A 15,196-nucleotide genomic window follows, 5' to 3' on the forward strand; every position below is an offset into this window, starting at 1 on the left:
GTGTAAATCTGACAGTCAGCACTCAGCATGCACCACCTCTAAAGCGGTCTGCTCTTCATCTTCTGTTCACTCCACCAACCAGCAACTAAAAGTCAATGTCATGCTGTTATGCACACACACACACACACACACACGCACGTTCCAGCTGAAAACGCTCTAAAGGTGCTTTTTCCTCCGTAGTCCACCATGAAGCATATACAGCATGCTTAACAAGATGGAGGCATATCTGCATCTCTAAACCAGTGCTGAGAGAATGCTGCTCAGTGTGACGGCTGCGCTACAAAATCCTTTAAAATAGTTCAGAAGCTTTTCCATGAGGGTAGCCAGAATTTGTAATGAGGTGAATTCTAGAGATAGACAGACTTTTTTTTTTTAAATCCTGTTGGTGTAAAATGGGATCAAATGTTGATTTTCAGCTCAATAAACTTGTTCTTTCAACACAGAGAAAATTAAACATCAAAACTTTCTCTGTACGTTTACTGCTATTGACCCTTTTCATTAGCAGTAGTCACTACCTGGTCTCAGGTAGGGCTCAGTATCAAAGGTCAATACCTTTTTACTTACGACCAAAATGTGTCCACAGTGCCAACTTTCATAACCTGTAAAGCTGGCATTGAAAGCTTGCTCAGATTCAATCTGTTCTTTACATATTTGTCAAATTGATTGAACTGATCAAACTGTTTCTAAAGTATGTGATTGGTCTGTGAATTCCATACTGTTTTTTATTTACACAAAGTTCTTGAGCAGCAGCTTGTGTTTAGAAAACATGTAATATTTGGAGATAAAACATAATTTGTACAGGAAAAAATAAAGTTAATATTATTTATATTTAGGTATCATAAAAAGTACCATTTTGCTATTGGTACTGAAATTCAAGTACTGTATGGACACTACTGTAGTATCTGAAAATTTCACACATTTGTTTATATCATGTCATTCCAACAGAATATCTACCACAATCTGGCAAATGTGTGCAAAATCACGTTAAGTGCAATGAATTGTTTTCACCTGATATGCAAAATATCACGTGAACAACAACTTCATATGCATGAAGTTGTTGAGACAAATCTCAACAACTTCATTTTCTTGGAATCATTCGCTTGGAAAGCAGAGTTTTGTAAAATGGAAACACAATATTATTATATCAGCATAATATGATACAATAGTTGCTAGACAATAATCAGAGTTATTGCCCAGCCTATATGACTGGCTAGCAACTGTTGCTGTAGCAGCATAATTAGCATTTTTACCTGAAGACAGCAGATAATCTTGGCTGGCCCCTGTCTCATTGGTGCATCTGTACGTCTGCATCTGATTCTGTTCGCTCAGGCCGAGGTTCGCACACACCAACTTCCTTTTTGTATTCCTCTGATCCTTTTCTGTTGCACCGGTGACTCTGGTGGCACTTCCACAGCCTCCCGCCCCCTGAGAGAATAAACTGCCTTCTACTGAGCTTGTCCACTCTTTGTGACTCCCAGAGGTGTCTTCTTCGTGCTGATCAGTCAGGTTCAGAGGGAGAGAGCGACGGCTGGGCCCAGGGCTGGATAGAGTGGACGTGAACAAAGGCGACAGAATCGGGGACATGCGTTCGAAGCTGCAAGATGTTCGTGGAGAAACATCCAGGATTGCAGACAGAGATGGCGAGGGTATGGGGGAGGTTTCTCCACCAGCTGAAAGAGAGGGTGAAGAACTGTTTGAACAGTTACAGTTGAAGTCGTAAGGATATGATGGTAGATTCAGAGGCCTCCTTTTTGATACCATGGGGTTCTGCTCACAAAAAGTCTGTTTATCCTCTATGAATGCTTCAGTTTCTGCTTTTGCTCCCTCCATCCTCAGGGCCCGATGGAGGCTCTGGCTCAGAGCTTCACCCAGGACACGAAGTTCTTCAACCACGAGAGGGTTGTCTGCATTGCGCACCTTGTTATGGGTCTCCATTAGGGACTCAGTGCTGAATTCAGGACTGTTTCTCTGTTGCAGGATTTGGAGCTTTTCCTCACCAACATATCCATCTGGGATAAACCTGGGCTCATCACTGCCTTCTCTACCTTCTTTGATCCAGTCCGAACTGGTGAGACTAACCCTTTGTATGATTCCTTCAACTTCCTCAATTTTGCCCATTACTCGCCGTGCTACAGCTCTCTTCCCCAACTCTTCAAAACACCACTGAGGGGACTTCACATCCCCAACCTCTATCTTCTTTTCCTCATGTTTCTGGGATGCTGACTGGGTAATCTGGGCTTTTGCTGTATTCCTGGTACTCTCTTCAATCTTCCTAGTCCGGTCAAGACTGGACTGAGAGATATACATTGAGTACATATCATTGTCATATTCAGAAAGGTCACTGTCTGAATCAGCAAGAGCATATTCATCCTTTACAGGCAAATACTTTCTGTGAGAGAAAGGGTCGTAAGATCTAGGAGAATTTGCAGACGAGGCATCGGGCAGCTTTACCCTCCATGCTGGTTTTAACTCTAGTGTGGAAGCACTTTTATCCTCCCTTTCTTTCCCAGTAACTCTCTTTCTCGTGGCTGCAGGAGTGCCGATGGTTGGCCTTGCTTCCTCTAAGTCCCACTCCCCGAACGTAGGAGAGCTCGTCATCTGAAGTTTTGTCAGCCTCCTTGCCTTCAAAGGCATCTGAGGAGTCCCGGGTGTCATCTTGAGGTTATGGTGAAGGGTGCCGGTGTAAACTAGCCCCTCTGCTCTTCTCCTTCTCTTCCGAGGGATCTGGATTCTGGGGGATTTGGGTAAAGTAGCCCGACTCTCTGCATAACAATGAAAGTTTTTTTTAAGTTTTGTGCCCTGTTGGTTTCCCATGCTCATGAAAGCCTGGCACTCCAAACACAATGGTAACAACTCTGTCAGCCAGTGGATCTCAGAAGAGTCATCCAACGATTTGAGGGTTTCTTTAAAGTCTGTAAGGCCGAATTTGTCTGCTTGACCCCCCTTCACTGTTTCAACTGGACCCTCCTCCTCGCAGTTTGAGGTTAGTCTCTGCTTGAAGCTGAGAGGGGCTTTAGAGGGGGAAGTTGGGCCCCTGCAGAGAGAGAGGGATGGACTCCCCCAGCTCCTCTCGCTGATAGGGGTGTAGAGGTGTAAGGTGGTGTGAGTGCTCTCCATAATGGTATTTGATTACCAGAGATAAAGCAGGTGATGGTTCTTTTATAGCATGAATGGATTCTTTGGAGAATTTAAACATCCGAAAGCTCAGTCACCACTGGCAGACCACATGAATCCTAACACAAAAAGGGGAAAAAAAAATGAGGGTTTAAATGAACGTGTGTGCTTGTATGCACATGCTATCGGCTCAAATTCATTTGTCACTCCAACCATATCCATAGAAAAAACATACATAAATCAAAATGAGATGTTGCTTCTCCCGGGGTTTAAGATAACTCTGTACGGGTGTATAAGAGTAAAACCCTGAGTGCTGAGTATTAGTGGGTCGAAAGAAAAATAATTGTAAACTATTGTGATGATCTAATTTTAGTTTGCTTTTTCAGGCAAAACAATCCCTCGTCCCAGCTTCACAAGTGTGAATACTGGCTGCTTTTCTTCTTCTTATGTGATAGTAAACTGACTATCTCTTGGTTTTAGTCTCTTGATCAAATAAAAACAAGACATCTGAAGACATCACCTTGGGCTTTAAGAAAATGTTTTTTTTTAAATATATATATTTTATAACGTTTTATGAACCAAACGATTTGTTCAGAAAGAATCAGCAAACTAATCCACAAGGAAAATAATGGTTAACTGCAGTATTAGCTGCTCTGTAACTCCTGAACCTGGATCACACACTTTACAGATAAGAATAACCAACTTATATTAGTACAGTTTATAACTTTACTTTTATCTTAAGTCTATGAGATAAGCAATACAGTCCATCCACAAATGTTCACAGAGGTTGCTTTTGTTTTTAAAAACTTGAAAAAACTCAAAAAATCTATTTAAGCCATCAACAATGTTTTTTAAAATTAATATACTAACTCAGTGGAGAATTTGACACGTTTAAGAAATAACAAAGGAAACAAGTATATTTTAAACATTCACTCACTCGTATATGTCACATTCCTCCGTGCAGCTGCAGGTCACTGCTCTGCTTCACTTGCAGCTACATGCAGGTGATAGAAAACAACTGCCGGCCCACTGAAGTGACAGACGGGGAAATCGTCCAATCACTGATGTCACTGGAAATTTGAAAGATTCCTAATGGCTCATCAGATAAAGATCACTACCACTAAACCCTCGAGGGCTGACAGCTACTGAGGGGAGCACACACACAAACAGACGGTAGGCTCAATGAGGATTTGGACTTATTGTAATCTTCTTGAAATCAGAACATAACTCAATAAACCCAGAATGGGCACAACTAAATGTCCTCTACCTACTAATAATAAAAAAAAACCTAGCACATGTGTAAAATGTTACATAGGTTATTTGTGAAGACAGATTTTTGGAGTCAACTATCCCTCAGAGGTAACAGTCTAGGGTTAAAAGTTGCATCCTTTGCTTCAACAATGTGACACAGACAGTTATGTACACACAACCGTGGTTATGCCTGAAATCAGTGGTCAACAAAGCATTCAAATCTTCTACATAAGTAAAAGTAACAACACTACACTGTAAATATACTATAATCCATTACAAGTCCTGCATTAATAATTTAAATTAAGCAAAAATACAGTATTAACAACAAAATGTGTTTAAAGTATCAAAAGTAAAAGTACTCATTATGCAGCAGAATGGCCCCTCTCATCTTTAAATTAACATGTATTATAATATTTTTATTGTTATCTTATTATTAGAAATTGGTTACTGTGTAAGCAGCAATACATTATATTTCATAAAACAGATCACTGATTTTGTATGTAAAGTCCTAATGTACAAAGTAACTAGTGACTATAGCTGTAATAATAAATGTAGGAGTAAAAAGTGCAATATTTCCATCTGAAATGTAGTGAATTTGAAGTATAAAGTAGTGGAAAAATGGAATACTCAAGTAAAGTACAAATACCTCTTAAGCAGTTTTAGTATATAGACCACTGTCTGTGACAAACATGAAAAAATAATGTTGCTCCTTGAGAGTTAAGGCTGTGGGTTCATGCCAAGGGGTATGTATAATCTCTGCATTCACCTGGACCGACCTCCACCCTTCACTGGCCACGGACTATTTAGGTCAGCTGCGCGCCATGCTGAGCTGCACACTGGTCAATGCGTGCACAGAGCTAATCTGACCTAATGGCCAGCTGTCCGCGATGGATTACAGACGTTTAAAGACAACAAACAGCTGTCAATGTCACTGAAACCACAAAAATGACATCTTTACAAATAGAAAAAGGAGAACGGGAGAATAGTCATTAAACTGCTACTGAAAAGGGACTGCGAGGTTAAATAAACGTCATTTATGCGTAAGATTCTACATTCTAACATTCTACCATAAACTGTTTATACGTAAATAACGCTTAAATAACAGTTGCCAGTCAGGTGTAACTGTTCAGTCCTGATTACAGGTTCAGGAAGTTAATGATTATTCTGATATCGATTGTTTCTGGAATTTGCGAGGCCGACTGAAAGATGGATACAGTGATGGTCCGAATGCCTACGTTTGTAGTGACAGCTTAAAAGGAAAACACAGATAGAGATACAGGTCAACGGCTCACAGGCACGAAAAGCTCAACAAGACGCCACACCTGGTTTATTGTGCAGCTCGCGTGACTCTTGTTCAGATGTATGAATTAATTCAATCTTGGACATAGGAACGCGGCATGGCCCACAGTTTTACTAAATGGTATTATTAAGGCATCTCAGTCGGTCCAAAGGCAGGATGTACAGCTCAGCAACTAGCTACTGAAATTCAAGCAGAGTTGGATCTGCAGTGTGTACACAGTTGCCCCGAGAACGCGCTGGCTGACCACTAGATGTCAGCAATGTCTTTGGCAGCAGAGACATCGCTCCATCCGTCCATTAAAAACTTCGCTGCTGGCTTTTCTCATCTGCCTCCTAATCAGTTAATGAGACCACATGAGGCATACAAAGGGGCATCTGACTGATGTTAATTAAGGTTTCCTACCTATAGGACCTGCCATTAAAAATGGATTAAATTAAGCTAGATAACCTGGATGGTCAAGGACAATATTTGAAGTCAGCGGCAACTCTTTCCAAAGCCACAAAGAATAGAAGATTTCATGCATGAATAATCTGTGCAGCGGCAAGTGATGATTTTACTGAAGTTTGTGTGCGAATGGAATATTTTACATCTAGACTACCCTCACACAATCCTAATATTAATGAGATTTGATTCCGGAAACTACAACCTTCCTGGGAAATATGCCTATAATCTTTTCCAAATCATTAAAAAGGAGAAACAATATATTTTATATGTTAGTGATGTCATTTAAAAAAAAAAAAAAATGTTACAAATGCTTAAATCAATTTAAATACAGGCAGAGTGGACAGGTAGGAGGAAATTACTTATTTCTCAGCAACACACCTGAGTAGGTGCAGCCCAAGTACCCGCTACTTTCACTCGGAATGAATAAGTGCATAAAAACAAGCAGGTATGTTAAAGTAAGTACATAAACATAGGTAGGCAGACATGCAAATGAGCAAGCCAGTAAGTGTGCTTCATAAGCAAACAATCGACAAGCCAAAGCTGCGGTTTCATAATAAGAGCCCTGTCACGTGAGAAAGTGGAAGTTGATTTCCCTCCCAAGATTAAAAACGAACAGATGAATTTCTGTGAGCAAAAAATTCCATCTGTCTGCGGATTTTTTTTTTGACATCGGGGCGATGCGCCTGGCGTTTGAATGGGTGAGGGAGGGTGAGGGCGCAGACGGGGAGACAGAGCCGCTGGCAACTCTACATTCAGCCCCGCCGCTGCCACTCAAGTCCACCGTCCTTCCACCATGCGTCACCGTCAAACAGGGAGTCCTGACAAACTGCTGACTCAGCTGGCAAAGGGGGTTTCACCGCAAACATTTGTAAAAGTGGCAGTACTTTATCTTCTAAGCATCATCACCCATCATCATCCTCCTCATCCTCGGCACAGCAGCATCATCACCACCAGCACCGGGAGCTCGTCCTCTGATGCCCCTGCTCCATCCGTCCGCTGGTCCGCACTGCTGCTGTTGCTGCTGCTGCTGCCGTCGGGTCGCGGGGTGGGGGGGTGGGGGGGTTTAGGTAGGTGGGAGAGAAGGGGCGGGGGGTGGCGGGCTGCCCTATATGGCTGTGGATGAGCTCTAAGCTAATATCGGCTTGAGAGGCACAGCGTCGCGTTTCTGCCGGCAGTCAGCGGTGGCTTCCAGAGTCTGAGCAGGCTCCTTCACAGCCATGGCTGAGGGCGGAGAAGGGGAAGATGAGATCCAGTTCTTGAGAACTGTAAGTAAAGATCATTTCATGGCTGAGCTGTTTCATAGCGTGTTCTTCACTTCCCAAAGGCCAATTAACGCTTTGAGAGGCAGCAGACAGCTCGTCAGTTAACTAAATCACCGATCCAAGGATTATTGTGGAAGTTTTTTTTTTTTCCAATTTATTTTTTTACTGCATCGTCAGTGGTTAATTTTGGCTTTGCTTCTGCACGAATGACGATTTTTTTTCTTTTTTTTTGGGAAGTTGCCGCAGGTTGCGCGCTGCAGCCTACGGACCGGGCGCACCTGTCGACAGGACTCTTGATGGGGGGGGGGCGGAATCTCAATGAGACTCCCGTCTGCAGGTGCAAGGGCAAAAATGACTTCACAGCCTCTTGCCATTTCGTAACACATGCCGACCCCCCCCCCCACCCTTATTTTCCACCCCTCCTCGCTTTCTGATCCCTCTGCTTTTCTCAGGAACGCCTTCAGCAACAACACTTATTCATTATTTGTTTTTAAACATATATATATATGACTTCTTATGGATGCATTCTCCACCTCCAGGAGAAGAGTTTCAATAAGTTGTGCTCACGCGCAAGCCCACCCTCCGCGATGACTATTTTAGCTGTTTGACGCAGATTGCTCACGGTGTCCCTGCACGGCAGTTATCCTTGTAAATGATATGACAGCTTGTATGTTGGCGCGGTGGGAATATCTATCGCGGCTGCTTGACCGCGCGCGCGTCTTACTCCTCTCGTGCCTCGTGAGGCTTTGTGGCAGTGAGAGCAGTCAGACTCGAGACTCGGTTGTGACTCGGGCAAGCCCTCACGGCAGGGATGTACGCCTGGTTTCATGCCCCACGCTTCTCAATAAAGACTTTGATTTTTTTTTTTTTTTTTTTTTTTTTACCCTGAGAGACACTGAGGTAGATGCTCGTGGTTTTTTGAACTACGCACATGTAAAACTGTGTAACCTTTAAACTGAATTTATCCTCTAACTGGTGTCATTTTCTAGACCTTGGGTCCTGTCAGGGACCGCTGGAGAACTCTGAGCCACCTCTTCCAATCCCCATGGATTTAAACTTTTCTCATGTTACACCTGTTTGTTTTCACTGAGACTTTATTATACAACTGGGTGGAATCTGTTGCTTTCCAAACAAAGGTTTGGTGTTAATTATAGGACTATTCTGGTGGTTTTGCATGCCTCTTCCATTTACTAGAAATTGCTTCTACTGTACATCACAAGTAACCAATTTCCACACAATGCTACCGTGATTTAGGAAAATTGATTTACAGTATTTTATTTTACAGGCAACCATTTGTTTCCATTCATTTCTGTACAATATGAAAATCTACTACCACACAGTTGGAACCTGTGTTGTGTAGTCCATTACAGGGGACATCAAGTCTGCATTGTTTGTCATCCAATTTACATTGCTGCATTGGGGTCATGTATTGCAGACTTATTTCGTACGTAAGCTATATTGCCACCATAAAATAACTGACAAAAATCAGAACATACACCTGGTATCTGTGAGTGATTACATAACTCAAGTTTCAAGGGGTGTGGTAATAATTTTAATTTCATACAAAAATCAATGGAAACCAATGGCTGCCTGGAACTGGGTACCCCAGTGATTTAGTATAACACTTCCATTAAGCGGGAATGCTTGGTAGAGTCAAATCAAAGCAGAGCTAACTTTTAGTCTCTCTAGTATGAGTCACGCCCCCTCAAAACCCTAAATTCCTACATTTCCCATTATGCAACTTGACAGCTTCTTGCATCAGACCCTTCTTGCCTGCTAAACAACCGCATCTTTCAATCTCCACACAGCTAGCTTGAAATTTGACGTATCAAGCCGAAACTGAAATGATCTCAAACTTTGGAAAGGTTCCTCCAGAGCCGTAGATGGCAATATACAGCAGTTGCAAACATGCTGGTGTGGTCTTTTAGTAACATCGAATTAAGTGCAGTTGCCTTTGTTTTGGTTTCCAATGATGTCCATTGGGTTTAGCTGAACCTTAACAAGAGCATGTTCCTCTCTTGTGGCTTTAGGACGTTGATATATATACAATATTGTTAATCTATACATAAACCCCTGAATGCTTGGCTGGTTGTTAGTGGCAGGCAGATCCCTGTACTTAACAGCTCTTACTATTTGCGATGGCAGTTATATGCTGACCCAGGCCTCTCAGATTCTACTGTCACAATGGCATCCTGGTTATCTGATGACAACAGCAACTTGAGAGGGGGACTTCCTGCGGGGTCTACAGGCCCCTTGTTATCAAACTTCAGTGGCGAGAGAAACGTGCCCTTGAAATACACTATATTACAATCTGTTGAACATTATGGAATAAGCCTGTGTACAACTAGCATGTCTTTTGAGGAGGAGGGAAACTGTTTAATTGATTTGTCAGCAATTGCGGCTATAGCATTTTATATGGACATTTTGTTTTAGTTTGAAAGGAAACTATAGTTAAAGGTAGGTTTGTGGTGGAGTTTGCAGCTGTTGTGGTTTTGTATTTTTTTTCGAAATCAGGTATTTAATAGAAATAATCTGTTAAAATGAGTTTTAAGTGGTCAGCAGTGCATTCTTGATAAAAACAATCCTGGTGTATCATTACTACTGTCAGGCGGTGACCGAGGTCCAGACGTTGTGATTCAGTTTCAGCGTGGACAGTCGTTGCTGTTGATGTGTAACGTTGGGAAAGCTGGCAGCGACGAGAGCTTCTCTATCAAAGAAAACAGCAATGTTCTGTAGGTGAGCTTTTCCTCTGTTCTGATGTGGGAGATACACAAGTTTAAATTTAGCACCAACACTCATCATCTATGGCAAGATAAATAAATAAATTTAAAAATTCAGTGCTCATTGATGTGGAACAACTTTTCTTGGACAGCTCATTAATTCTCCAGAGATTTTTCTTTTTAAGTAAAATTGAACGGGAATGGCGTGGTGTAATCAACTCAAGATAAAGATCAAGTTTAAGATTGTTTACTGTCTTTCTTCAGTATGTGTGAAAACGGTAACAAAATACCGTTTATTTTGGTGTCAAGCAAATGCTGATCAGCTCTGGCTTTTACTGCGTAGTATGCTGGAGATGCAAACAACGTTGATCTGGATTTAATATATGCAGGAATCACAAAATATGCAATTAATTTGCTCAGTTTTCCAACTGCAGTACTATGAGAACTCTTAATTGCAGTGTCATCAGATAATGATGTGTAGCCACCTGTTTTATTCGGTGTAATGTTGCTTATTGATTTTGTTGCTGTTTGATACAATGATATTATGCTAAACAAAGAAATATTACGTTTCTTCTTAACTGAACAGACACTGGAGTGCATTGTTGTGATTAATTTGTTGTCATGTTTTATTGGAAATTGTAGAATTTGAATGTGGTCAGGCTGACATTGAATGTTTGCCTCAACCTATTCCACAAACAGCCAGTGTCCAATAATAGCAACATTAAGTAGGCATGGCACGTTGGTCAAGTTTTGGATTTCTCCTCACACAAAATATGTATGTGGTGCTGGTAAGAATGATGTTAGGTGCCTAAAGGGTTTTCAAAGGGTTGTGTGTGTTTTTTTTTTTTTTTTTTTTTTTTTTTTTAAATCTTCCCCAAAGCGAAAAACACATCAACAAAACTGTAGAGGATGGGATACATTGTCCTGCTTTAGTTTGATTTAGGGAAACTTATACTACAGCAACGTTACCTGAGATCGTCTTACATTCGCCAAACGCGTCTGTTAGTCCTCGTCCAAAAAGCTTTTATGGCTTGGCTCCTTAGTGCGTAAGTTAAGAAGCCAAACAGGACTATGTTAGAATGAAATACAATCTGACCTCTCTTTCTTCCTGTCATACACCCATAATACTGGGAGTAACTACCCTCTACCCCGCAACAGAAACACGTTTTTTTTTATATCAGTGTTTTGGATGAATTGTTGAAGATGCTTACTTTTTGCTTACTTACCACAATGTCATGTATGTAGCTATCAAGTGCATCTGTATTAGGACCCTTGTATAGGTTTTTGATGTTGTTTTAAAAGGTAAAGCAGGAAACACTAAAAAAAAAAACAGTTGGAGACAGTCTTTTTAACTATTTCTCCATGGCACTAACGTTAGCTTAATCAGCTAGCTTACTATAGCTGATAAAATCCAGCAGCGGAGTTGTCATTTCTAGCCTGCAAAATCCAGTTTTTTTGTTTTCGTTTACCTCTGTCTGAAATTAAGGACCCATTCTTTCTGAAACTAAGAATTTGAAGTGGTAAATATTCCTCCATTATATATGTAAACTACACATGTGCTGTATGAGAATGAAAAGATTCGCAGGCATAGCTACAGTTACTAAGTGGGGTGGGGTTAAGCTAACGGTAAATTGAGGCTTTTTTTTTTTTTAAATCATGGACTTTTCAGAGATATTAGGTTCATACTTTGCAAGAATAAGTTTATTTTAAACTGCATTGTCCAGGTGAGCTACTGTTACACCTTTAAAACCAGGCGATCGAGGTTAGCAATCCACCAGTAGCTCCTCCACACTTATTTGGAATTTATGTTTTTTCTGGAAGCCTGCTGCATACCAAGGCGAGCACTCTGGCGGTTTAAATTTAGCCTTTTAAAGATGATGCTTCCACAGCACATACAGCTCCGCTCCCCTGGCACTAAACCACTCCAGGGGTAGTGCTTGAGTCGGGGCAGCACAAGACCAGTGACACTTTAACATCATTTTTATAGGGATAAAGTAGCACTTAGAAATCACATGCTTGATACCACACAGTAATATACAGCATATTCTAAAACCTAATATGTCAGAGTAATCGACAGTGTCAGTACGCCTTCTAATGTTGCACTACACTGACAAATATATTAAACAAATCAATGTGATACACCCCAGTACATTTCTAGTTTGCTGAGCACTGACAGGCGTGATTATTTATAGAGATTTAGATGGTCGGTTAGGTTTTAATGCTGAATGAAACATGTTGCTCAAGGTTTATTGCTTAAGGTTTGACATATGGCATTTTTGGTTGATCACACGTCCTCAATATGGTCATGCAAAATGGAGTCCTTGCCAATGGATATTTTGGGGGAAGTGAACCGTGGTAATACGAAGTTGAATGGTTGGATATTATTGTCTGAACCGTGTAAAGAGTTCATACCCCAGGTTTGGATCTTAAACCAGCGCTAAGGGATGAAGAGTGTAAGCTTATGGTTTGATGATTGTTATGATGATGGTAGGTCTGGTTAAGTTTCATTGATATAACTGGCTGAATGGTTGACAAGGTATGACAAGAGTGGCCTCAAGTGTCAGTGAAAATGAGGAGGGATAAAAACAAGACCCTGGGTCAACCCCAACTTGATATTAACTGCCCCAGCTCACAAGGATCCAAGTGAAATGGATATTTTAATAAGTGTTTGAAAGATTATGTCCTACAGGAGTCTTGCACTTGTTTATGCAGATGTCAGGTGATTGTCAAGAAGCAGAGTGTAATAAAATTCAACACTCATTGGAGAGATGTTTAACTACTACACACTGAAACATCGCAGAAAAGAAAACAAAACCGAAAGAGCTAAATATGAAAATGATAAGCCATCTCTGTGGACAATCCTGACTGATTCTGTCTCCTACAACATAATGTTCATGTATGTTGTAATACTGTTCACTACTAATAAAGTGCCATTGCAGAAAGGGTGATGGGGTTGGGGTGGTGGTAGATAAATTAACAGTGCATTTGAATCGGACATAGAAGACAAGAGTTTATATACCTTTTTACACTAGGAGCCAGACTGGACATTTTTAATAAATAACAATATTTTCACCATAAACATGTGCTCTCAGTTGCTTAAACATAATGGTTCTTTGTTGCTATTAGAGCATTGTTGGAGAAAAACATTGCATATTTGACAAAACAACAAAAATTGCAGTATATTATCCTGGTGGCATTGCATGCCTCCCAGAGCGTTTTTAAAAAGTTTTATAACAGCAGGTCTAAGGAGAGGAATTGGCTGTGGAAGTTGTACTGTAGAAGAATGAAATGTAAATGGGCTCATCTGAGAAACTGAGCTCAGATATCTCAACTATGCCAACTGTGTGCAGACAGAACCTGGAATTATCAAACGTAAGGAGCGCCATGGACTCGTAATTTCTACATGAAAAGAAAACTTAAACCCTCTCTATAAGTCATCGAGCCACCATTCCAGTATGCAGCATTTATGATATTGCACTACTTGATGCCCTTGCAAAGTTTCCCTCTTCAGTGAGAGTTGGAAAAAGAGACATTGAGAGAGAGAGAAGTGGTAGCATTGTCCTACAGCCTCAGGTGAAACTTCCTCAGCTTGATCTAAATTGATTGGGAAGGGTTTCCTCTATATTGATTAAGTAGGCTGTGAAGGGAATGCAACAGAGTGTTCTCTGGCAGCTCCGGCTCTTTCAGTCATCAGTACTGAAGGACAGTGAGGCTGTTGCCGTCCCCATCATTTACACAGCCTTGACTTAAAAGGTGGCAGCACCTGACATCACAATCTGGGCTCCGGTACTTTTCATTTGTAAATTAGATATTAAAGGGTCGTTACCCTGTATAGTTAAATAACAGTCTAATTGATCATCTGACCTTACATCTCTGACATTATTTGTTTAAATATTTCATCCAAGATGAGCTCCTTTGGAGTTGGATTAAAGTGTATATTTGTTTTAAGGTTTCTGAAAATCTTTTAATAAGCTGATTTAGAGGAAAGATTAAGAACTTGTTAGTAAATAAGAAGCTTTTTATTAAACCACCAATGAACATGAAGTTGATAATGAATTAGAACAATATAAAATGTTGTTATTAAAAGGTGAGGTTTTTATTCACCTCTGGCTGCTTTGGCCTGTAGAAAAGGTCTAAATCATACAGTGGTATTTTGTTTTCCAGAAAGAAGTCTTATCTTTGCATTATTCCATGTCCTCAACCTTGAACTGAAATTGTAATGCTTATGAAACACACATAAATTATGAAGGAGCTGGGACAATGCTCTTTGTCATTTCAGCTACTGTGTGGCCTCAGGTGTGTCTTAACCTGCAGGCCTTATGTAAGTGTTCATTCCCTAAGACACTACATTTCGATATGGAAAAACGTGTTAGCTGTAAAATAATATATTAGCCAGCAACGTTAAGGATATAATTTACCTACATATATGTTACATATTTATCCAGATTGACTATGAATTATTTTGGCCTATTTTTGCTGTCTCACAAATGCAAAGAATGGAACTGATTTAATTATAGATGCATTATAATATCAAAATCAATACCTTGTTTGAGTCAGTAGCTCCAAATGCACTTATTCAACAATATCATTTCAATCTTTGTACGTCAAGTTTCATATCATAACAAATAATACAAATAAATTTAGCTTGTATCTTTAGTGCATTGATATTTCAGTTTCAGCAGGAAACTGTGCGATTCATATTTCTGTGGAGCTCCAGGCAGAGTTAGTCGTAGAATCTCAGGAGGAGCAGCAGCAGCAGTGTGGGTGGACTCAACCCAAATAATTACCTTCATTAATCAACTGAAGAAGGTGCAGACGGTGAGCCACTTAGCGCTTTAAGTGTCCCTCAGGTCACTCTGTTCATTTTCATTTAATGCAAACATGGTTCAGTTTGTTGTCAGCTTTTTGGCTATTATGTTTCTCTTGTTGAGACCAGTTAACATTGTTTGTAGCCTTTACTAATCCACTTTAAAGGCTTTTGAAAATTGAATATTTTCTGCCAAAGATCTGACAAATTTGGTTGTCACCTAAGAGATGTTCTGTTTTTTTCCTTTTTCTCTATGCTTTTCTTTTGATCTGATTTCAGTTGGTGGGTTATTTGGTGA

At 40.5% G+C, this 15,196-nt stretch overlaps 2 protein-coding genes across 7 annotated transcripts in view; one reads left to right on the forward strand and one right to left on the reverse strand.

Annotated features, from left to right (window-relative positions):
* fmn1 (formin 1) overlaps nt 1-15,196 on the reverse strand; it is a 65,123-nt gene that overhangs the window by 29,814 nt on the left and 20,113 nt on the right. For 5 of the 6 annotated variants that reach the window (XM_040125337.1, XM_040125339.1, XM_040125334.1 and 2 more), the window contains exons 3-4: nt 4,052-4,184; nt 1,251-3,233 (exon numbers count right to left, since the gene is read on the reverse strand). In XM_040125337.1, coding sequence (XP_039981271.1) covers nt 1,251-3,117 — 1,867 coding nt within the window. In that variant the 5' untranslated portion in view covers nt 3,118-3,233; nt 4,052-4,184. The remainder of the gene's footprint in view (nt 1-1,250; nt 3,234-4,051; nt 4,185-15,196) is intronic. The other variant, XM_040125336.1, reaches the window with a different exon arrangement.
* The window catches only part of ryr3 (ryanodine receptor 3), a 117,721-nt gene continuing 109,808 nt past the window's right edge, over nt 7,284-15,196 (forward strand). Inside the window, exon 1 of the mRNA XM_040125358.1 lies at nt 7,284-7,374. Within this exon, the coding sequence (XP_039981292.1) occupies nt 7,327-7,374 (48 nt within the window). The 5' untranslated portion in view covers nt 7,284-7,326. The remainder of the gene's footprint in view (nt 7,375-15,196) is intronic.

Source organism: Xiphias gladius, chromosome 4, assembly GCF_016859285.1.
Source record: "Xiphias gladius isolate SHS-SW01 ecotype Sanya breed wild chromosome 4, ASM1685928v1, whole genome shotgun sequence".
In the NCBI taxonomy this organism is placed as follows: Eukaryota; Metazoa; Chordata; class Actinopteri; order Istiophoriformes; family Xiphiidae; genus Xiphias; species Xiphias gladius.